General features: G+C 41.8%; 1 protein-coding gene across 1 annotated transcript in view; it reads left to right on the top strand.

Annotated features, from left to right (window-relative positions):
• Nucleotides 1–25,962, top strand: part of SH2B2 (SH2B adaptor protein 2) — a 131,102-nt gene that overhangs the window by 69,522 nt on the left and 35,618 nt on the right. Inside the window, exon 2 of the mRNA XM_089683745.1 lies at nt 12,252–13,129. Within this exon, the coding sequence (XP_089539871.1) occupies nt 12,278–13,129 (852 nt within the window). The 5' untranslated portion in view covers nt 12,252–12,277. The remainder of the gene's footprint in view (nt 1–12,251; nt 13,130–25,962) is intronic.

The raw sequence follows: 25,962 nt of genomic DNA, 5'->3' as shown, positions 1-25,962 counted from the left end.
CAACTGCCCCCGTTAAAGTCCCCCTTACATCAGTTGTGCCCATCAGAATGCCTCATGGATCGGTGGATGCGTCCCAGTGATCTGGGGGAGGAACAACTAAAATCTGGGGGGGCAAGCCCACCCCAGCACCCCCCCTCCCACCCCGATCCAGGCCTGATCACAGGCTATCAGAGCGATCACAAATGTGGCCCCATGCACAAATGTGGCCCCACGGAATAAGGCCTACTGTAGACAGGCTGCATATTTGTGCACGCCCATTGACAAGGGGTTAACATGGTAAAACTTATATGAGATTTATTGATTGGGGTTACATATACTTTATCAAAATTAATACATATTCTGATTTTTAACATTTTGCCCTTTGTTAGTTGTAGAAAATTGGAAATGTACTGCTTCTATATTACAATTTGATAGAGGGACACGATAATTTAATTTTGCTCTAAGGTATGCTAATTCCCCCCCCCCCCAAAAGGTGGCTGTCACCCTTATCCTTCCTTCACTATCTGGCGAGTCATTGACCCAGAATAAATATGTTCTCTGATTGGACAAGGAGAATGTAATGTCACGGCCCTGCCTTTCCACCTCATCCAATCAGAAAAAGCTTTCATTAATTCAGAAAAGGCAAAGCATTCTCCAAACTGTGCCCATGCTGAATGGCTCCTATGTTCAGAATGTAGCAGAGCAGCTGCTTGGCGTGGGACCTAGAAAGAAGTGCAGATCACTGGAGCAATGGTGATTTTCATCTTCCAGGTGATTCAGCAAGGTATGGTGTATGCATAGTTATATCAGTCCGACTGGACCAATGTAACTATATATAAAATACAAGTCATCTTTAAAGAGGAGTATCAGCATAAGTATGTGGGGCTTGTACAGTTGCTTCCTTGAAGATATGGGAACCCTCCCAGTCCACCCATATCTTTCAGATATTCAGAAATGTCATCATCGTACAGATTGCCTGTATCCTATTAGACTGAAAGCTGCCTCTAGAAGAGGAATTAAAGCTGGGCATACACTGATTACATTTTGGCCGGTTCCTTATAAACTGGCCAAACTTTGCTTAGTTGGCCCTCTCCTACCCAACATCCTTTGATTGCAAAAAATGTAATTTGTCAGCTGAGCAGCAGCGTTTAATCAGATCCTGCTAAAAGGGTATTCTGACAGTCACTGGGAACAGCTGTCAGAATACAATAGTGTGTACTTGTCTCAATCCAGAGCACTAAGTGTCATCTCTGTCTGCTGCCTTATTCCTCTGCTATCAGCATGTGTCACTTCTGACAAGTTTTTCTGACACCAGAGATAAAAAGGTGACAGGGGAGGGATCTCCAGCAGATAGCCTGTGATTGACAGCCTTGGCTCTGTTGTCTCTTCCCTCCAATCAGCTTTCACACAGATCTGCAGAGTGTAACTTCAGAGCACTAAGTGTCAATTTTGTCTGCTTTCTTGTTCCTCTGTTATCTGCATGAGCATAGCTCCCAACTGTCCCTGATTTCGAGTCCCTCTGTTTCTCTTTTCTCCTTATTTGTTCCTCATTTTGGCCTGATCTATATAGTTGTATGTAACATGCATTTTACAGTGTTAAACCTTTCATCCAATTTCTAATTTGCTGTATTTGTAAATTCCAAAGGCCAATATAAAGGAATAGTAGTGGCAAAAAAATCCATTGTAGGTTTAACCAATCTTTTTTTTGCACAGTTCTCCTTTAAGGGGGCGTAGCAGGGTGTGTGTCTTATGCCTACGTACTTTTGCTAATAAATGCCCCTCATTCCCATCTCAGAAAGTTGGGAGGAAGCTGCAGCACACAGCCTGTGACTGACTACTTCAGCTCTTTTCCTTTGTGCTCTCAGAGCTATTCTTACTGAGATCTACAGAGTGTAACTTCAGCTTCCCGCCCCCTGCTCTCTGAAAGCTCAGACAAAATGTATAAACTCTGCATGTTGAACAGCTGTAGAGAAGGAGAATTACAGATAAACAGGTACAACTTATGTAGGAGGATTTTTTTCATCTCTGTGTATCACCTGAGACGAGTCACTTCACTGGATATATGTAAGGATTTACAAACACTTGAAAGGTGCTACTGTATGTATTGGCACTATCCAAACAAATTAAAATGATGTAGAAAAATAGACTATGGAAATGAATGAAATGTAATATTAAGTACATTTTTAATAAAGCGATCTGTTTATTCCGATCATGAAAGCGATTTAAACATTTTAAGCAGATATATTTATATTACAGTCTTGTGCTGTGTGGGATGGAGGATTGCGGTCAGGCATAATGTTTTCAAAATCCACATTTTGTCCAGGGTGTCCTGCACCCATGAATTTGTTTAGAAGTTGAGATGAACAGTTCTTGACAGTGTTTTCTGTGTCAACGCTCCAGGTCATCCTGCTGATATTTACAGCTATTAAAATTGAATGTGATTCAAATAGGTTGCCCAAAGCTGGCAGAAAAAGTCTTTTTTCTTTTTAATGCTCCTGTTCAGCACAAGCACTGAAGCAATGATTTTTAGAGACAATTAATAAAATTGTACTTAATATTACAAGTAGGATAAAGCAGTGAACTGTGCTCGGCCCATTGTGAAAAGGATACTGCTATACATTGTGGAAATAATGCCATTTTCTGCTGTTTATTTTAATCAACATTTTTAAACAGCCTCACTTAGCATTCAAACTCCGTTTGCATTCACACTGACCACATAACAGAATTGTTTACAAAAACATGAACCCATTACGTTATAAACACTGGTAATGGTGTTGTCATGCTAAACAGTCATGTACCTGTGTGACTAGGAGTATTTGAAAGCCTGATTGAATTTTCAGACCTTTCTGCAGAGTCAGAACTAGAGCTATCTAAAAAGCAGAAGGCATGATACTGATCGCGGAGGTCTGATTTAGCAGGGGGCTTGTTGGACCTTTGCAGAGAGACCACTGCTTCCATACAGAGAACAAGGGTCTCTCTCTACAGCATTCTGACGGGACAGGCATTTCTGCTCAGTCTATGGCTGTTTTCTAAATAATATTATGTAAGACTTTGTACACCTTTGTAATGTAATTGTAGCATTGCAAGGCAGGAAGCATTGCCTACATACAGTATATAAAAGGTGTAATTTTTTTTTTTTGCAGCACTGAGAGGCAGGAAGCATTGCCTACATATTTAATAAAAGGAATGTGTTTTTCAGCACTGTGATGCAGAAAGCATTTCCTACATATGTAATAAAATTAATTTGGTTTTCAGCACTGCGATGCAGAAAGCATTGCCTACATATGTAATAAAAGTAACGTGTTATGAGCACTGAAAACCAGGAATTGTTGCCCACATACATACAGTAATAAGAGTAATGAGTTATGTAGCACCGCAAAGCAGGAGGCATTGCCTACATATATAAAAAGAGTAATGTGTACGTAGCACTGCAAAATAGGAAGCATTGCCTGCATACGTAATACGAGTAATATATATGTAACACTGCAAAGCCTGAAGCATTGCCTACAAATGTAATAACAATATTGTGCTATGTAGCAGTTCGAAGCAGGAAGCATTGCCAACATACGTAATTAGAGTATTGTGTTATGTATTACTGCAAAGCTGGAGACATTGCCTGCATATGTAATAAGAGTAATGTGGCATGTAGCACTGCAAAGCAGGAAGCATTGTCTACATATGTAATAGGAGAATTGTATTATGTAGCACTGCAAAACAGAAAGCATTGCCTACATACGTAATTAGAGTATTGTGTTTTGTAGCACTGCAGAGCAGGAGACATTGCCTGCATATGTAATAAGAGTATTGTGGCATGTAGCACTGCAAAGCAGGAAGCATTGTCTACATATGTAATAGGAGAAATGTATTATGTAGCACTGCAAAACAGAAAGCATTGCCTACATACGTAATTAGAGTATTGTGTTTTGTAGCACTGCAGAGCAGGAAGCTTCATATTACATATGTAAATGGAGTAATGTGTTTTGTAGAACTGCAGAGCAGGAAGCATTGCTTACATACGTAATAAGAGTAATGTATTATGTAGCACTTCAAATCTTAAAGCATTGCCTACATATGTAATAAGAGTGATGAGTTACTTAGCACTGCAAAGCAGGAAGCATTGTCTGCATATGTAATAGGAGAAATGTATTATGTAGCACTGCAAAACAGAAAGCATTGCCTACATACGTAATTAGAGTATTGTGTTTTGTAGCACTGCAGAGCAGGAAGCATTGCCTACATTTGTAATAAAAGTAATGTGTTATGAAGCACTGCAGAGCAGGAAGCTTCATATTACATATGTAAATGGAGTAATGTGTTTTGTAGAATTTCAGAGCAGGAAGCATCGCCTACATACGTAATTAAAGCATTGCATTATGTAGCACTGCAGAGCAGGAAGCATTGCCTACATACGTAATAAGAGTAATGTATTATGTAGCACTTCAAATCTTAAAGCATTGCCTACATATGTAATAAGAGTGATGAGTTATGTAGCACTGCAAAACAGGAAGCATTGCCTACATATGTAATATGAGTGATGAGTTATGTAGCACTGCAAAACAGGAAGCATTGCCTACATATGTAATATGAGTGATGAGTTATGTAGCACTTCAAATCCTGAAGCATTGCCTACATATGTAATAAAAGTAATGTGTTATGAAGCACTGCAGAGCAGGAAGCTTCATATTACATATGTAAATGGAGTAATGTGTTTTGTAGAATTTCAGAGCAGGAAGCATCGCCTACATACGTAATTAAAGCATTGCATTATGTAGCACTGCAGAGCAGGAAGCATTGCCTACATACGTAATAAGAGTAATGTATTATGTAGCACTTCAAATCTTAAAGCATTGCCTACATATGTAATAAGAGTGATGAGTTATGTAGCACTGCAAAACAGGAAGCATTGCCTACATATGTAATATGAGTGATGAGTTATGTAGCACTGCAAAACAGGAAGCATTGCCTACATATGTAATATGAGTGATGAGTTATGTAGCACTTCAAATCCTGAAGCATTGCCTACATATGTAATATGGGTGATGAGTTATGTAGCACTGCAAAACAGGAAGCATTGCCTACATATGTAATAAAAGTAATGTGTTATGTAGCACTGCGAAGCAGGAATCATTGCCTACATATGTAACAAGTAAATATGGCTGTACCCGCTGTTAGTGTACTTTTTGCTCTGTCCCTTGGGGAAAGTTGACTTTCAGTCTTAGAGACTCAACAAGTGAGAGAAAATCTCTACATAGTGAGAGGAATTCCCTTTTCCAGGGAGTTGTCACTGGAACAGGTGTCCCCATTGGAAGATTTCCGTTTACCTATTATTCTGTTGACAGTGGTCACCAGGACAAATTGGGTGTACCTACCTAGCGCGGGTAACTAAAAAGGATATACACTTCAATACACACTGAAAAGATTGTTTTTACACCCATCCGAACTCTGTCAAATAGATATCTAAAAAACAAAATGTTAAAAAGTCATTATATACATTTCTTCTAACACAAGTAGACAGCTAACATATGAAAACAGCGGCATCATGTATCAAAGACAGTTCTTAGCTTGCTGAAATGTCTGTTTGCTAAACTGAAGACACTGACATTTGTTGCACAAACAACTCCTAAAGAGAAAGGAGATGTTGTTTGGAACATGCTGAAAAGCAACTGATAAAAGTCTAATGGTGGTCATAAATAAACCAATTATTTCAAGTAATGTTCCTGATTAGATGGCCGGTTTATACTGGCTGTTTTTATGCAATTCAGATGCAGTTTTCTGTGGTGCGATTTCATGAAATCACACGGCACCGCAAGTAGCGCATGCACTACTTTTGCTAACTCGCTGGATCCACATCTTTTGAACTATGCGATCTGGTGAGGGCAAACGCACTTTTGCAACCTGTGTTTGGGGTGTCATTGACTTAATATTGACACCCGCTGGAGATCGCAAATGCAGTGTGTTCTGAATGCAGCGCAGTAAACTCGCATGGAATGCAGGTTTCCCACACTGCATTCTGGTGTATAAATAGGATGCTTTGAAGCAGAGGAAAGAATCAAAGTCTTGCAAATGCATTGTATGTATCAGTTTGGGGCGAGTATTGCAGCAGGTCTTAGCACAGAAGAGAATTGTTCGAGGATGAGTAGATCTCTCCCCAACCATCATTTTCATAGAGAGGTTGTACCATCTGTGGCCACACCATGTATAAAGCCAGATAATCGTGAGGTCAAAAATCGGCTCGTTCAGCAGGAACCAGACAAACATTGGTCCTTGCATACAGATTTCTCTTCAACATAAGCCAGTCTAACAACTGGCTTCTGCCAAACGGGCATGCAGGAAAAGCAGCATTCAATCTGGTGGCTGTGGTGGGGAGGGAGAGTCCCCCTGTCAGAATACAATGGAGGTGCGGGGAAGATCACTGCAGCAACATTGCTGCGCTCCATAAACACACAAAGTGGCTTAGCCCTTCCCCCAATACCTCCTCTCTGCATTTGATTGACAGCAGCAGGAGCCAATGGCTCCTGCAGCTGCCCTAGTCCCTGTGTGAATAGGAAGAGAATAGAGAAGAGATGCAGCCATGCACAGCACTCAATCTCTTCTCTCCTCTCTTCCAGTTTACACAGGGAAGGGGGAGGACAGACAGCCATATAACGTTTTTTACCTTAATGCAGGGAATGTTTTGGCTTTAGAACCACTTTAAGCTGCCCATAAACAAAGCAGCCAGATTGTGAATTTATATGATGTCTACTAACAAGTAACCATATACACAGTCATTCCTGATCTCAGTATTTTTAGGGCACTAAATGATTCATGACTTCTACAATAATTTACCTTCAGAAGCCAGATGCACAAGGCTGGCAGTTCATTGTCATAGCATATCACAGCAAGTTCTCATAAGTCATAGGAAAATACAAATTAGAATTCCAGCCAGTTAGAAAAAGGAGGAATGATCATTGTATTCAAGCAACAGATTTTTAAATTGTATCTAAACCCAAAAATTAAAATGAATATATTGCAGCTTAGCAGTACTTAGGTGTGGTGGTTGCATTTTTTTCTCTTTGTCAGTCTTTTTTTTCCTTTACTTGGTTATCCTGTGAATAACACACTTCATGTCTTAGGGTGGCTATGCTCACTCACACCACTGTATGTACAATATGTAGGAACTAGGGTTGCACTGATACCAGTTTTTTAAGAACGAGTACAAGTAGCAATACATTTTATAAGGTATTTACAGATCCCAATAACCAATACTGATTTTTGTGCAGTGCAGTGCAATTTGAGCCCATATAAAATGAATGGGCTTAAATTGCACTGTAAAGAATCGCATGTGATTTGAACAGGAATGCGGTGTGATGCCTGTCCGAATCACGTACGGTTTCCTGCACAGCTGTAGTCACTATGACAAGCCTGGGTTCACACAGGAGTGGTGCAGGAAACTGACCTACCTGATTCCTACACTGACCTACCTGATTCCTACACTGACTGACCTATCTGATTCCTACACTGATCTACCTGATTCCTACACTGATCTACCTGACTATTACACTGACTAACCTATCTGACTACTACACTGACCTACCTGATTCATTACCTGACCTACCTGACTACTACACTGATCTACCTAATTCCTACACTGACCTACCTAACTACTACACTGACCTACCCGATTCCTACACTGACCTACCTGATTCCTACACTGACCTACCTGATTCCTACACTGACTGACCTATCTGATTCCTACACTGATCTACCTGACTACTACACTGACTAACCTACCTGATTCCTACACTGACCTACCTGACTACTACACTGACCTACCTGATTCATTACCTGACCTACCTGATTCATAACCTGACCTACCTGACTACTACACTGACCTACTTTACTTCTACACTGACTGTCCCAATTCCTACACTGACCTACCTGACCACTACACTGACCTACCTGACCACTTCACTGACCTACCTGATTCCTACACTGACCTACCTAGTTCCTACACTGACCTACCTGACTTCTACACTGACCTACCTGACTTCTACACTGACCTACCTGACTTCTACACTGACCTTCCCAATTCCTACACTGACCTACCTGACCACTACACTGACCTACCCGATTCCTACACTGACCTACCTGACTACTACACTGACCTAACTCATTTCTACACTGACCTACCTGACTTCTACACTGACTGACCTACCTGATTCCTACACTGACCTACCTGACGACTACACTGACTTACCTGATGACTGCACTGACCTACCTGACTCTTAACTCTGACTGGAAAGTCCTGCACATCTGCTGGGAAGAAATTTCCAGTCCCCAGTACAGCCCCACACACAGTACAATGTAGATCAGTGGATCCTCTTCACCTTTTCATGTCCTCCATCAGTAGGCTGATCCCAGCACTGGACAGTAACGTTTTGGGGTCCTGCCACCCAGCCAATCCTCATTATCCCTTGCAGGGAGGACCAGCACACCTGTCTCACCTCCGCCATCTGTACCTAGCACCACCCCTCCCCTATTAGATTCCCCCATCAGAGCCCCCCATACATCAGATTCCCTATAAGAGCCTCCATTACATCAGATTCCCCCATTAGAGCCCTCTTTACATCAGTTTCCCCCCATCAGAGCCCCCCTTACATCAAAACTCTCATCAGAGCACCCTATACATAAGATTCCTCCATCAGAGTCTCACTATACCTGTAGACTCACTCCATAGGGCATGGCAGGTAGGTGACAGGAGCTGGGAGGAGAAGTGTGCTGCAGGGTAGGGCACACATGTGACGTCATTGGTTGCTATGACACCAACGATCCTAGCAACCAATGACTGCAGGTTCCTCAGGATTCATAGCAGGGGAATGGCTGGCTGATGGCCAGGACTGGAGAGGACGGCCAGGAAAGGAACCTCTCCCTTCTAGCCTGTCAGCCGGGCTTCAGTGTGTGCAAGTGACAGTAGTGTGTTGCAGGCAGACAACACTGCGGTATGGGGGGGCTCCCAGAAAACTCAAGACAGCGGGAAGAAATTCTGCACAATGAACACTGACAGGTGAGAGAGTGTAGGGGGTTTGAGTCATGGGTTGTTAAGGACATGGCGGCTGTCCCCTTAACAACTGATAATTCTTTTGTTTACATTTCAGCTGTCAACGGGGCGAATCCCACTGACAGCTGAAAGAACTGAGCCAGAAGGTATCGGTTTTTAGTATCCGTGCATTTGCACAAGTACCAATACTCGTGCAAATGCTTAGTATAAGTGTCGGTATTGCTGAAACCCTAGTAGGAACCATGGTTGTCATTCTAGACTGGTCTCCTGTTTGGGATTGCAAACACATCTTTTTTTTATTTCCATTACATAGGAGGACAGGGAAAATTGCGGCAGAATTAGCCACTCGTACGCAAAGGCCTTTTCACCTGCAACAAGATACCATCCACATGGGATAGCATTACCAGTCCTCTGTATGTTAACACTGATTCATATGTATAGGTACTTCACTGCTCAGTAGCTGTAGCTTTAGCAGTCACGGTAAGCACTGCTATGTGGATCATTCTGCAAACAACGCATCCACGGCCTTGACTCCTGAATCGGTTTTTGTAGCTTGTATGTGGCCAGTTCACATAGGCAGAATGGTGACTGTGTTAATACAATGGTATTACCAATATTACAGGTAACTCAACATACTGAAAGGTGCTACAAACTCCAATGGGGGTTATTTACTAAAACTGGAGCATGCAAAAACTGGTGTAGCTCTGCATGGAAACCAATCAGCTTCCAGGTTTTAATGTCAAAGCTTAATTGAACAAGCTGAAGTTAGAAGTAGATTGACTATCATGCACAGCTGCACCAGATTTTGAGTGCTCCAGTTTTAGTAAATCATCCCCAATATTTTTCATCCCTTAAGATCAAATACTTTATAAGAGTGTGACAGCCACCCATTGAAATTATTATCTACTTATTGAGGAACCTGCATTTTGCTATTTTTAAAGTGGTTTTAACATTAATGCATGGGATTCCCCCCCCAGCCCCCTTTATATTTCCTTGACCCCATTGTGATCCAGCACTGTGCAAGACAGCAGCAGCTCTCCTGGTTCTGTCCCTCCTCACTGCGCACATCGATGCTCCTGCTGTGGTCAATCAAACTCTGAGACGAGGGAGCGGGGGTGAGGTCATGCCCCGCTGTCTATTTGTGGACATAGGCAGCTGGACTCGGGAGCAAGTTTTCATTAGTGCCGCCAAAGGAAGCTATTTTCTATGGGGACACTGAATGAAGAGGAGGAGCCATGAGCACCGCCAGGGGACCTGAGAAGAAGAGGATCGGGTCTGCTCTGTGCAAGACCATTGGGCAGAGCAGGGAAGTATAACATGTTTATTATTTTAATTTAAAAATAAAAAACAAGCTTTACAACCACTTTAATTTACAAAAAATAAGTGGCAAGATAGCTATCATATGATCCTGACCTTTGGGATGCCAACCACACTATCAGATCGGTGATAACAATAGGGACAATAGAGTCTGTATTTGCTGCTGGACATATGGCATCATGGGTTTCCATAATTTTTTATTACCAGCTATGTAATCACGTTATATTTTGCATAGGATAAGTAAAATACTTTTTCAACACTTTTAAGTTCAGTGTGCACAAAATGAATTGTATGCCAACAACAGGATAAGTAGCTTTAGATAAAAATGCTTATTTAGTTTACACTCAAAAGTGCTAAAAGCATCCATGTAGTGGAGTCCGTAAGCAGTATTTGTGTTTTCCTACTTATTTTTTATTTTTTGCTTTGATATCTCCTTGATTTGCTAGTAGTACTTAAAAGTATGGCTAACAGGAACAGCAATCTTTTTGTACAGTATGAGATAAGAGTACATTTGTGAAGATTTCGCACCAATGCCATTTGGCTCTGGTATCCTTTCTGGACTGATGGATTACTGCTGTGTACCTCTTCACCCATAATAGAGGATGATACAAATGTTATTTAGCCCATACTGATAATTTGGTGATCGGGAACATTAAGTGTGCTTGTATGGTTGACTGTAAGTATATGAAATGCATACAGCTGTAAATTGACTTCACCTGTGTATACCATATGTATGCTTATTTACAAAGGGGATATCAGCTTCTTCAGAGTTAAAGCCGGCCATACATGGATCAAAATTCAGCTGAATCAGCGGGAACCAGCTGAGATTTGATCTATCTATGGGCAGGCTGATTGTACCCAAGTCGATCCTACTTGGATACTTACTGGTACTTACTACCAGCCTGCTCAATTTTTCCACATGCGATTACTGTCTGCTGCTATAGCTGCTAGCAGTAATCATTGTGTTCTCCCTGACAGGCTCCCTGCACCCCCTTTCTGGCTGAACACAATGACACTGTGGAAGGCATTTCTCCCATCAACACTGACTATTGATGGGGGAATCAAGTGATTCAGATCATCTATGGGCTACTTAGGTTTCATGCAAATTTCCCTAAAATTGTAGATGGTAATTGATGGCCTCCTTATGAAAATTACCTGATTATCTCTGACTTTAAGACTTAAACTTTACAATCTGATTATACATATCTGTACAATCTCCTTTAAGCAGGTCATAGATGTTTCAATTTTCTTTCCTGCAACCATTGGGACATAACATGACACTAACACTGTTGATGGAGGATTCCCTCCCGCAGAGCTGTTGTGTTCTCCCAGCAGCTCTCATCTATGGTTGACTTTAGATTTGCTGAAACTATGTAATATGAGGACAGACTCAAACAATGTATTCAATTTGTATCAAACCAGGAATGCCCTGGCTCTACTCTACAGGTGATCTAAAGGAGATTGTACAATCCAAATGAATAGTGTGTGTTCAGGTTTAAAAATACCCTTTTCACCAACTTGAAGCAAATTGAAGGTAAACTCACAGAAAAATCAAGTATCTTAAATACTTGAAGCACTTTTTTTTCCATTAAACCATTTTTGCACTTGCACTTGCAATGTGCCCCTGAACTTGCTAGCAAAAAAAAGGCAATTCCCTAGCCTTCTCTCTCCTTGTCATAGCACTCTTGTTTTCTGGAAGTGTATAATTGTTATCTTTGCTGGCCCAGCTCCTCTGCCCCTCCCCTCACCTTCCTACATAGCCCTTTATGTAGCTGCAGGTTGAAATGTATGGTCTGGTGACAAGGTCTCTTTAAAGGCTTGAACCTGCAACAAGCAGATCAGGAAATCCCAATGCATTTTGTATATACATTTGTAAAATTACAATGATTTTGTCTTGAAAGGCTCTTTTTCATTTCAGATTTCGGAGAGTGAAATGGAACAGCCATGAATGGTGATGCACTTAATCAAGACCCTTCCTCCCAGCTACCTGACTGGAAGGAGTTCTGTGAGCTTCATGCACAAGCTGCTGCAGTGGATTTTGCCCAGAAATTCTGTCAATTTTTGAGAGAAAACCCTCATTATAATGTCCCCGGAGCAGAGACATCATTCTCTCACCATTTTGCTGCCAACTTTTTAGATTTCTTTAGTTTTGAGGTGAGCAGGGTATATGTATCAGATTCTCCAACAAAATATAATATTGTTCCCTTTGTTGGACTACAAAACTGCCAGGTGCCTTTAGCAAGGGATTTTGTCCCCAGGAAAGAAGAGACCTCCACCGAGTCTTTAGACAGCATGGACAACCCTGTCACAAATAAATACTTAAGCCGGACTCAGGCCCGAGTCCACAAGGTCTCCTCCTATGGCCATTCACGAAGCTCTGAGGATGTTTCAGTCCATGGGAGCTCCAAGCCGAAATTTAAGAAGGGGTTCTCACTGAGAAACATGAGTTTGTGTGTGGTAGACGGCATGAAGGAAATGTGGCACAGAAAGTCTTCTCCAGAGCCAAGTCTGGATAATGTGCAGATTAAACGGTCGGAACGTGAACATTGCACACCGGGTAACAAAGAACAAGTGGAGACACGTGAAAAATGGACTCACAAGTTACGGCTGTCTAAAATGCAGGCAGCCAAGATCGATGTTGTAGACATTCAAAGGGAAGGAACTCTCAGGTACATGGTAGCAGATGACACAAACTGTGTTGGTAGCTCTCAGTGGCAAAAATGTCGTTTGCTTTTGAGAAAAGCTGTGAAAATGGAGGGAGAAAGATTTCTACTTGAATTTTATGTGCCTCCAAAGGTAAGATATCTTTTTTATTTTTGCTTTATGACCTATTATGAGAATGTTCTGTGTCATACTTATATACTTAGTCTAACAAAGAATCCTCTATTGGAGGAATTCTACTGCAAAAGGTATTTTAAAAAATGCTAAAAGCAAGAGCCTATGAACGACGGAAGTCCTTGACTGCCGTAAATAAATTTTCTGGTTGCACTCTGCATGGTAAATGGGAAAATACTTAAAAAATTGCAAAATCAGCACACCTATTCTAAAAGACCCTCCATCATCCTTCTAGTGTAAAAATCTGAATCTCCAATAAATTCCCTTGCAGCACTACAACACCATCCTTGAGAGAATAAGTAATTGTAATTGTTTAAAATGCATTCACCCATGTTTATATCTAATGTCTGAAAAGATAAGCAGGCAAAAGCCATTGTCAAGAAAAGCTATTTCCTTAAAAATGAAAGATAGCAATATCAAAATGACACATAGATTTAATGTCTAATAATAAGTAGAGAGAGGGTGCAGAAAGCATAGCTACATGGAATAAAGTAAGCAAAAGCAGAGATATGCTTGCACTGCTGGTTTTCAGGTACAGCTTTCTCTCCGGCAAGGAGAACAGTGAGCAGCACCGAAGAGACATTACCAAATCTCACTTAAGTTCTGTGACTCTAGCAGTCACAGACAGAAGTGCTCTAGATGACCTGCCATATAATGCCATGAGGCTGAAAGCACAGGAAGTGCACTGCTATATTACCGATGGAATTTCCAGACAAGGGTTAAATATTTTAGGGTAGTTTACAGGCCTGTGTGTTGTCTTTTGATGCTGAAAAGGTGTTTGACTGCATCAACTGGTCCTCTCTCCACCTGACTTTGGAGCAGATAGAGTTAGGTCCTAGATTACAATCAAAAATCCTGTTGTCTTCTCCCTCAGCCTCTCTGTTGATTAATGGACATCCGTCACCAGCCTTTCTGATTACTAAAAGTACAAGACAGGGCTGCCCATTGCCCCCCCTCTTCTTTGTCCTGATAATCGAACACCTAGCCCAAACTTTCTGGAACAACGATTCAGTCACTGGGATGCCTATGCACTCTGCCCATCATAAGTTGTTACTTTTTGCTGATGACTTGCTAGTTTATATTCAACAACCTCATATCAGCCTTCCAACTCTTATTAACAAGTTCAAACGTTTTAGTCAGGTCAGCAACTTCAAATTGAACATGACCAAAAGGAAGTTCTTAATTTTTCATTACCCTCTTCCTGTCTCTCTTTTATGTGCTACCTTTCCCTTTAATGGAAACAATCATACATCACCTACCTGGGTATAGCCATTCCAGCCTACCTCTCCGATCTTTATTCTTTAACCCCTTCATGCCTAAGGGTAAAAAAAATCTAAATGCCTAAGCACAATTTTGCAATGTTGACATGTATTAGTAAAACCGTACATATCATCATCATCAACTACTTTGTACATCCAGGTGACTTATACCTTGTTTTTTTTCAGGACAAATTGGGCTTTCATTTGGTGGTAAATGGTAATGGATATCTCCCTGATTTGTTTTTATTATCAAAGGAAAACTGGGCCAAAATAGTAAACAAAATTTTTTTTTTTTATTTAGCTGTGTGTTTCTTGTTACTACCATAGCCTACCACCAAAGAACAACCCAAAATAAATTTTCCAGCTCTTGACGATTGCAGCGATACCATATATGTGTATGTTATTTGTTGTTTGTACCCGTAGTAGAGCCCAGAAACAAGTGCTCATTTTCTTTTAGTCTTTTTTTTACCTAAAACACACTGACATTGACACAAACTAACACTGATACCAGTTTTCTTTTTTAAATCCTGACCTTTGACCCTGACCTTTTGACCTTGACCTTGACCCAAACACTAACCCTGGCACTGAACTAGATCAAACCCTGATCCAGGTATTTTTCTTTATATTTTTTTTCTCTCTATGCCAGGAGTTGAAGAGATACAATGTATCTCTCTTCTCAATTCATAGAGAGAGAAAAAACAAGGGGGCCAGGCTGTACAGTGACTGATCACTGTGATAGCCAAGCAGAGGCTATTACAGCGATCATGTTAGAACGGGACCCAGGGCTCTCAGTGACACTGTCGTCTTTGTGCTGGGAGCGCACCGTGCATCTCTCTCCCAGCACAAAGACAGGTACGCAAATATGCTGCCCCATGGAAAAAAGCCCAGTTTTGTGAGGCCGCATATTTGTGTTATGTCAGCGTCAAGGGATTAAACTACAAATGATTTTTAACAGCTTTGAATAAAGATCTTACCTCTCGAGACCTATCAAATATCACCTGGTTTGGTAGGATTAATGACATTAAAATGGATGTCTTAATTTACCTCTTCCAAACCATTCCCATCTCCCTTCCTACAATCTTTTTCTGAATGCTCTGCTCCATGCTCAAGCAATTTATATGACATAAAAGGTTCTCCCAGCTCCGACTAAGCACTCTTAAGCAACTCTTATTTTGGTGATACCGACCTGCCAGATTTCACCCTACACCATGCTTCTACTTTGCTTTCTCAAAATCTGGAGTAGTTCCCCAGACCTTGCCTGTATGCTTTCTGTATTGTCGAAGAAGACCTCTCGCTGATAGACCTCAGGGCTTTACCATGGGGCTATGCATGCTCCTTCCTTTGTATCCTTGACCTATCGCCGCTCACGATGGCTTCTTTGCGTGTCTGGTATAAATATAGGATATCCTTCTTTATCTTCTGACCCCTCGCCCTTAACTTCTTTAATAGATAATCCGGATCTATCCTGTGGTAAATCTCTCTTGGCAAAAGGACTGAGTTCTAAATCATCCTGGTTTCAAGCACTCCATTTTGTTCACACTGGAGCCCCTACTAATGTACTTATTCCTGCTATCTCTAGCCTCGATTGGCTTACCTGTCACCAAGTGACTACTTATTGCAACAGACTTTTTCATTCTGGTAAGGTCCATTGTCGGCTTACAATGATTCGAACAGCTGTGCTCTCTCTCAGAAACAGTCAGGCATTTCTCAGCTTTTTAAACTCATACAACTTCCCTTCTCAAAAGATTGCATGCCATTTATGTCTGCTTGGAACAGGGAATTAACCAGTGAGCTCACCTGCGAGAATTGGTACAAAGCCTTCCTTTTTACACATACAGTAAGTCTGTGCTCAGGAAAAAACTATAAATGGATGGTAAAAATTATGGTACCGGGACCCGGTTTCCATTCACCACACATTTCCATTTCCGCCAGACACTTGGAAATGTGGGGTTGCAAGAGGGAACTATCTGCATATATTTGTTCACTGTGACAAAAAAACATCCCTTTTGGGAATCTATCTTTCCAATATATAATGATATCTATAGTGAATCCCTTTCACCAACGCTACGCATAGCACTACTTTCAGCACTCCCTGGACCGGTGGCTAAGCAAACGTCCCAGATCTTGCGACATTTCCTCTCAGCTGGCAGGCAACTAATTTCCCAATATTGGAAGCCCACCATTACCCCTCCCTTAGTGAAATGGGTTGCTCAGGGTAATGATATTATGACAGTAGAAGAATTACTTGTGTAATTGCTGACACTTCCCTCAAGTTTTTTGCCCTGTAGATAGTGTGGATTCTCTGTTCTGACTTTCCTGCCTTAAAAAATAGGTTGTAGACTTTCCCATTCACTTCCATTCCACATGTTCGGATGTTTTCTGCACTCTGCAATACCAGTTGCATCACGTTTCTTTTTATGCTTCCATTGCGATATTGTGCTCAGGTATGGACCTTTCTCTCTCTTTTTTCCTTTTTTTTTCTTTCTCTTTCTTTTCTTTTTCGTATAGCTCCTTGTAGCCTTGTCCCCTTGGTCTGTATATTTAAGCACATTGTGAAACCCCACCATGCGTTTATATTTCAGCCTGTGCCTTGGCAGTGTTTTTTCATTAATGATAGTTGGTGGGATTTGTTTTTGTTTTGTTTTTTTGTCTCATGGCTCTAGTTGTGTTTTCTACATAATTACCTTGTTTTCAAATTTTTTTACCACCCTAATAATTCATATGTATGTTATACTGCATATGGCTATGTAGGCTTTCTCTTTGTCCATTAACGTTTTGTGCTCCTTTTTTTTTTTTTTTAATAAAAAATATATTGTCTCTATTAAATATTTTAGGGTACTGCTTAGGCATAATTAGCATTTTTCGATAACACAGCAAAATCCTTTTTTTTTAGTCCCTGGCTATTTTAATAAATAATATGGTTGATAAAAAGTTAATATGTGTGTGTGAAAACACTAGGCCCACCTTTAAATGTTGTCCTTGGACTTTAATACTAAAGCAGAACTAAAATTTGTTGAAAACAGATGCCATGTTCTTAGCGCAGACCTTCACAATGAAAGATAACTTTTCTACCTTTAAAATCGCACCCTCCGCAACATAACCGCACCGTTTTTTTGTTTTGTTTACCTTTTTTCTTAATTATTCGTGTTCCAGCCCACCCCACCCCACATATCCTATTCTCACCTAGGCAAGAATGATGCTCTCCTGGTGCCTCTCGGGATATGCATGTTATATACAGTATCTCAGGAGATCACACCTTCTATACAGCAGTTGTATAGACTTTTCTCTAACACTAACAGGTCTCCCCTGTCAATCTGTAAGTGGACAGTGAAAAGAGAAGCAGAAGACTGATGAGCTCAACTCTCTGTCACTCTGCTCTCATCTTTAGATTAAATTCAAGTACAGTATCTGCATGGAAAAAATATATTTAATAATGTAATAATGAATACAGAGTTTTGTTTGTTTGGGTCTTTTATATCTGCCTGGATGTTAGTATTAGGTTACAAAGGTTTGAGCATCTACTGTGTATCCCCTACAATGCACAGCCTATTAGAGATTAATTGTAAATTATGGGAAGTGTAACGCAGCATTATCGGGTACTATCTGCTTACTATTATGGAAATCAACAAAACATCCTTGTTTATTAGTGAATAATCAAAGCGGAAGTAGCATAGTGAAGCTATTATAACCTCAAGTTGGCTGTCCCAGTGGTACGCTGGGAATGTGTAGGGGATAGTTTTGAGGCGGGTCCTGGCTGAGAATTTGGAATATTATGAAGCCAAGGAGACCTGTGTCCAGCTGCTGAATAGCTGTGGACCTCCTACACTAGCCCCATAAAACACGGAGATATGTTACAGTGTGCTTTGTATAATAAGCGCATTATTTTGGGTCAAGTGTGTGGACAGACTAGAAGATGATGTCACAAAAGAGCCCTGTGTTGCATGCTTTCAGCTTTAATGTCCTATTTGAAGCTGGAAAGAAACACAAAATGATACTAGGAATAAATAGACATTTCGACCAGTACTCAGCACTTTAGGACAAACCCTGGCAGCTACGGTTCTAAAGGAGAAAAGGATATTGTTTTAAAATGGGCTATAACAAGGCACTTCATTTTTCGTGAATATGTTTTCCTTATATACTGTAAGCCTGTTCTGCAATTCTTAAAGGAGAAGTATGGGGTTAGAAAAAAAAAATAAAATACATATATATATATATATATATATATATATATATATATATACTCACCTAGGTGGATGCAGCATCGGTCTAAAGCTGCGTCTGTCTCCCTCAGCCTCTAAGACTGAGAACTGAATGATTAAACACCTCTGATCACTCAATTCTCAGTATTCACTGAGCAGAGAGCGGTGACTGTCTGCCCCTCTGGCATTCACTGAAATGGAGGGGGCGGGAACAACTGGCTAAGGCTCTCAGATGCATTCTGAGAGCCTGAGCCAGATGTTGGTCCAGGCATCTGGGGGGATCCCAACTGTAAAGTCAGGATCAATCCAGAGCCTGGACTGGCTAAGTGATGTCAGCCAACACCAGGATTTAGCATGCTGTCAGCTGAAAATGGTTCATATTAGAGCAGAACAGACTGCACTTCTGTGATCCATAGAAGTAGGGCCAAAAAAGCTTCAGACATACTTCTGTAAATTATTTATAAAAGTGCTCATGCACTATTTGATGTGCTATAATTAACAAGCTAAACAAATAAATATTGCAGCAGTCCTACACTTGTAAAAATATATAACAAAATAATTCTGTGCTAAAAGTCTTAATCACAGAGAAGATAACGCAGCTGACATAAAATTGCTGGTGACAATGAAAAACTATAAAACATGTAGCACTTAATCTCTCATAATAAACATATACATTATGAAATGTATGAAAAGTCTTAAAAGGAAACAAGTCCTTAAAATTGTGAAGAAATCTTCCAGGTATCACATTGAAAAAAGGGTGATGAGTTGTCCCAAAAAGGGAGAGGAAAAGTCCTCCACCACGGGTCATGCGGTCTTACACAGCATTTATGGTCGATCAAATAGAAGAGTAGGACCAGGTAACTTCTCCACCTGAAGGCACCTCCACAGCTCACACCACAAAGGTTGTACTTCAAAATAGTGGTTTGCAAACATAGGAATGGAAACATGAAACCATAGGACTTTGCCACCAAAAGACAACTTCTCAGTTTATAACGTAGAGGTTATACTATATTAAACCATCTCAGGATATTAGGGTGCATGTAAGAGAGAAACAAAGGTATTAAGAAAAAGCTATGTTTAATAGAAGAAATGCACTTTCAAACCAACAGTAGTAAAAGCTTATGGATTTCCTATTGTTTCCAACCGACAAAATGGCCGCGGTACGTGGTGTGATCACGTCAGAGGACGTATCTCCACCCATCCCAGTCCTGTACTTGTGTTAAATACCACAATGCATATAAATTAAAACCCAGGTGGACCGCGCATAAATATAATCATGTGCATATATACAACACAACTAAAAATAGGCCCAAATTAGTGAAGGTGCTTGTGCTCAGCTTAATTGCATTATCTTGGTTCATCAGTCATCTCAAGAGTGCTCCACTGTGCTCAACAAAGTGCCCCACATGGACTATCACTCACCCTTAGCCTATGACCATCTATCTCTAGAGTGGTCTGTAACGCTTTAGGGACAATTCCCAAATGAGACAGTTGTCTCCAGATCTCTGCGGGTTGGAATAAGCATATCACTTTTACTATAAGGACACTTACCTGTCCAGGGATCCAGGAATGTCCTCACCTGAGCCGATTCTTCAAACGGCTTCAGGTGTAGGTGCTGGCATCTCAAGCTGACTACACATTATACAATTTTATTGTACAATTTTCCTTTAGATTTACCAAAAACATATAATATGAGGTCAAACCTAAACACTTTCAACTTGTATGCAATCAGGCAGGCCGTTGCACCATGTGTGTGACTGTTTCAGCTAAAGGGTCCCATTAACCTCTTGCCGACCGTGCATAGCCGAATGACGGCTTCACCGTGGCCGGCCAGTTCTGAGTGGACGTCATATGACGTCCTCCCAGAACGCGCTCTCCTGCGCGCCCCAGGGGGCGCGCACCCGGCGATCTCCGTGATCGCTGTGTCCTACGGACACAGCTGATCACGTGATGTGGTGAAAGGCCGATCCCACCGGCCTTTTACCACGTGATCAGCGGTGTCCAATGACACGCTGATCACAGGGAAATGCAAGTGCCGGTTCTCGGCTGCACTTTCCTCACGCTGTCAGATCGTGAGGAAAGTACTGCCGAGAACCGGCAGTTGTCAGAGCGGGGATTGGCACCGATCATCAGGGCACTGATGATCAGTGCCCTGATGATCGGTGCCCAGCAGTGACACCCGCAAGTTCCGCCCAGCAGTGCGCCCACTAGCCCCGCCCACCCGTTCCCAGCAGTGCCCCCACCTGTGCCCAGCAGTGCCCCCACCTGTGCCACTCTGCAGTGCCACCTACCTGTGCCCAGAAGTGCCACCTACATGTGCCCAGCAGTGCCACCCACCTGTGCCCGCCCACCAGTGCCACCCACCTGTGCCCACCAGTGCCACCCACCTGTGCCCACCCACCAGTGCTGCCCACCAGTGCCACCCACCAGTGCAGCCCAGCAGTGCTGCCAGTCAGTGCCCAGGGGTTGTGCCAGCCAGTGCCGCCAGTCAGTGCCCAGAAGTGATGCCAGTCAGTGCCGTCTATCAGTACCCATCATCAGTGTCACCTATCAGTGCCGCCTATCAGTGCTGCATATCAGTGCCGCCTATCCGTGACCCCTAATTAGTGCTGTCTATCAGTGCCGCCTATCCGTGCCACCTCATTAGTACTGCCTATCAGTGCCCTTTAGTGCTGCCTATCAGTGCCCATCAGTGCCGCCTATCAGTGCCCATCAGTGCCGCCTCATCAACGCAAATCAGTGAAGGAAAAAAAATACCTGTTTGAAAAATTTTATAAAAGAAACAAACTTTTTTTTTTTTTCAAATTTTTTGCACTTTTTTTAATTTATAGCGCAAAAAGTAAAGCGCCCAGTGGCGATTAAATACCACCAAAAGAAAGCTCTATTTGTGAGAAAAAAATGATCAAAATTTCATATGGGTACAATGTTGCATGACCGCACAATTGTCAATCAAAGTGCGGCAGCGCTGAAAGCTGAAAATTGGCCTGGTAAGGAAGGGGGTATAAGTGCCTGGTAGGCAAGTGGTTAAAATACCTCACAACCTTCTGAAATGATAAAGTGAGACACTTTTTAGTACAAAGTTTTGAAAAACTCCTGTCTCACCCCACTTATGTGGAGTATGAAGAATTGCGATGCAAAAATGATTGGTTAAAGTAGAACTAAAGCCACAAATACTTAACTCCACTTTATCTGACATCCTCATGGTCCCTCACATGGACCTCTCCTTCTAGGTGGCGCGTCTATTCTAAATACAGGTGTACCTCAGTTTACAAACGCCTCGGTTAACGTAGTTTTCGGTTTACGAATGAAAATCCATTGAAAATAATGCCTCGGTTTGCAAATTTTTTACAAATTTTTTTTGCAATACGAAGTATATGTTGGTGCTGATTTTTAAATGCAATTGCCGGCTTTTTTTTTTCTTTACTATAGCTCACAGAATTAGCTGTCACTTTCCCTGGAGTTAAAGGAAACTTTGTTTTTTTAAGAAACTAAAAGGAAACATTGTTTCTTTTAACTTGGGGAAATACAGTAAACTAAAAGGAAACTTTCTCTCTTTTAGCTGGGGGAAAGTGACAGCTGAATCTCTGAGCTATAGCGAAGGAAAAAAAAAGTGGTAATTACATTTAAAGACCGGCACCATAATACATAAAAAAACGGCGTGGGGTCCCCCCTCCCATCCATATCAAGCCCTTTGGGTTTGTTATGGATTTTAAGAGGAATTCCCACGCAAAAAAAATTTTCAAAATGGGGTGGGAGTCCCCCCTAAAATCCATACCAGACCCTTATCTGAGCATGCAGCCCGGCAGGTCAGGAAAGGGGGGGCAAGTGAGCCCCCCCCCTCCTGAACCATACCAGGCCACATGCCCTCAACATGGGAGGGTGCTTTGGGGCAGGGGGTGCTCCCCCCCCAAAGCACCTTGTCCCCATGTTGATGGGAACAAAGGCCTCTTCCCCAAAACCCTGGCTGGTGGTTGTGGGGGTCTGCGGGCAGGGGGCTTATCGGAATCTGGAAGCCCTCTTTAACAAGGAGGCCCCCAGATCCTGCCCCCCCATGTGAGTGAGTATGGGGTACATGGTCCCGCTACTCATTCACTAAAAACAAAAAGTGTAGTGTGAAAAAAGACAGGACATGGTCTTTGACAAGTCCTTTGGTAATAGAAAAAAATAAAGAATGTCCCCCACAGTAGACCCAACGTCAATCACAATGTACGCTGTTGACCCAAAAAAATTTTTTAAAAAAGGCTCTGCTTCTGACAATGACCCCCAGCCGTCTGCCTGCTCCAGTGGTTTAACAGTTCTTAAATATGTAAAGGGCAAGGCCACCTGGGGATATCACGCATGGAACCCCACCCCATGTGACATCAATGATGTCACATGGGGCGGGTTAACTCGGGGCAGGGTCACTCGGGACAGTTGGAAGTTCCCTAAGTAGTCCTTTTGATTGGAGCACCGTGCAGGGGGCTTTTTGGACTACGGCAAATCTGGATCACTGGAAATCTGAACCACTGTGCTCTATGTGACAGCAGTTGTGCGGATCTCCAAAGTGCTGCCAGTACAAAGTTTATCAAAAGCCACACCGCTATCACATAAGAAAAAAAAGGAAAAACTTTTCCTCATGCTTTACTTTTGATGCAACCTGTCTTCATCCCTGTTATATAAAAACGTAGTCTTTAACATTCTGAAGTAGTTAATTGAGGTTACCAAAGAAGGAGACAGCCATTTTGTTCTGTGAACCAGCATTCTGACTTTTAGTATCCTACATGACTAGTCATTTTGTGTTTCATGCCTTATTGGTGATAATAGTTGTACCTTTATAGCCTGGATATTGATTCCAATCATAAAATGGTTGCTTGTACTTTCTGAGCAGTATGGGGACCCGTTAGTATTGCTGAAGCATAAAAACAATTGAAGTCACAGTCAATCGTTCGTGTAGTGTACTGCGGGTGATTGACCTCCTACTTGCAATATGTTCCATGAATTGTGTTCTGTAAATGTATCCTAAGACTCCTGGGAACCGGGGGTCATCCCTCATTCGTGTTCCGCTTTTATTTAACTAATTTACCATCTGCCGACTCTGATTCACCACCTGACTCTGCACTCTAATAAATAACTCGCTCATGTTTGGAGACCTTAGCTTTAGGCATTCTCTCACATTTTCACATAATATCCCAGTGTGGATTGTAATAAGTGCTAACAAATGGAAGTGTACATTCACGCCTATATGTTAAAAAATATGATTTTTACCCTTTAAATGAGCATTTTGCATGTGTTTTTAATGCCCTGTAGTGTTACATGCATTACCATTCATTTCTATGCAATATGGATTTTAGTCTAAAACACTGTGGGCTTTATTTACTGAATCTGGAGAGTGCAAAATCACTTCTGCATAGAAACCAATCAGCTTCCAGGTTTTATTGCCAAAGCCTAACACCCCAGTCACATCGGGTGCAACTTAGCATGCAATTTGCATGCCATGCGACACATTGTATGCCAAGTCGCGCCGTATTGTCCGCTATTAGAGCGGTCACATCGGTGCGGTTCCGTCTTGGTCGGAGCCGCACTAATTTCTAAAGTAGTGCATGTACTACTGTTGGTGCGATTTGCATAGACATCTGTGTCAGATGCCTTGCAAATCGCAACTGAGATTGGAAGGTCACCCGATCGCACAATTTCAAAGTCGGGCTTGATGTGACCGGGGGGGTAATTGAAGAAGCTGAGGTTAGAAGCTGATTGGTTTCTATGCAGTAGTGAGCCTAATTTTGCACTCTTCAGCTTTAGTAAATAAAGCCCCCTTTTTTTGAAACCGCACCTCAGAGAAAAAAAATAAAGATGAGAATTGATCCATTCGTAAGAATAATACCTAATTTATGGGCATTTTAAATGTTTGTAAAATTCAAGAAATCTGATTGCATTTATTACAGGTACATGTATATATATTGTACATTCACATCAGTCCCTAACCCTCAAGGGGTGTACAATCTAAGGTCCCTAACTCACATTCATACATACTAGGGTCAATTTAGACAGAATCCAATTAACTTTCCAGCATGTCTTTGGAGCATGGGAAGAAACCAGTGTGTTCGGAGGAAACCCACGCAGGCACAGGGAGAACATGCATACTCCAGGCAGGTGGTGCCGTGATTGGGATTCGAACCAACAACCCTATTACTGCCAGGCAGAAGTGCTAACCATTTAGCCACTGTGCTGCCCATCTTAAATTTTGTAAAGAGGAACTAAAGTTTTGCAGTAACAAACAGGGAGCAAGCAGGCTTTTATTGTAGAAGAGACATGCAATGTCTCTTTTGAAATAAAATGCCCCTGCCTTCTCGTTGTCCTCTCCGGGGTTGTAAACTGGGCTGCACATGCACAGCTCAGCTTACAGTGCTGAGCATAGAGGTGAATTTTAGTTCTACTGAAATATAAAAAAAAAAAAAACATAACAAAAAAGCATGCAGCATGCCATGAAAAAAAAAGTTGGATACGTAGCACTCTTGAAGGTGGTACTAGCGTAACAGTCAACAGATAGAATCACAGCACCCAGCAGACACAATATCCAACACACTCGGAAGATAGCAGTGACATCAATAACTGGAAGAATTCAAAGCTTTGACTGTCCTGCTGGAGATGTAGGCATCCAGCTTCTTCTTTCACAGGATCCTGCAGCCTGGATTTTTTTTATACAAGCATCGCTATTGTCTGAAACTGCGAGAGGTTGATAACAAGCACCCTTTTAGTATGTAGAGGAATCAGGTTATCAGATTTTGCAGCTTGTTGAAAATCTTCCAGTGAATAGGCCCAATCTTTCACTCTTCTGTGCAATGAAGCGATGGAGCAGGGAGTGCTTTCATTGGATTGCGGCAGATGCTGGTGCGCTTTGAAGGATCGCCAGATATCTCTTTGTCTATCTTTTTAGGTAGATATCAGCCCACATATGACCAGCTTTATCTAGCAGTGCAAAAAATAATAAAAAAAAAAAACAGATTTCATCTCTTATCAGTTCATCAGCATTTCTTGTCAACCAACTCAGGAGTTTTCTTCAGATCAAAAGGTGACAGCTCTCTCTGTGTCCTTGTTGTCACTGGACAAGGACTGGAAGCAGTGGCGTAATAATAGCCATAGCAGCCCATGCAGCTGCTATGGGGCCTGGGGTCCTTCCATTAGGGAAGCTGTTAAGGAAAACTAAACAGTTGGGTTTTCAGTGAAGGGCCGAAGGATCATTGCTAGTCACAGACCCCCTGTGTGCACTAAGAAGCATTTCAATGCTGTGTAGATTTATTGCCCTCTGAACTTCTGCAACAGACTGAAATAAGCTCTGTATACCTAATGTAAAAACTCC

This window comes from Staurois parvus, unplaced genomic scaffold (assembly GCF_062004578.1).
Source record: "Staurois parvus isolate SC_StPar_1 unplaced genomic scaffold, SC_StPar_1.0 ptg000321l, whole genome shotgun sequence".
NCBI classification, from domain to species: Eukaryota; Metazoa; Chordata; class Amphibia; order Anura; family Ranidae; genus Staurois; species Staurois parvus.
Note: the sequence above shows the minus strand (reverse complement) of the source record. Positions and strands in the feature narration are given on the sequence as shown.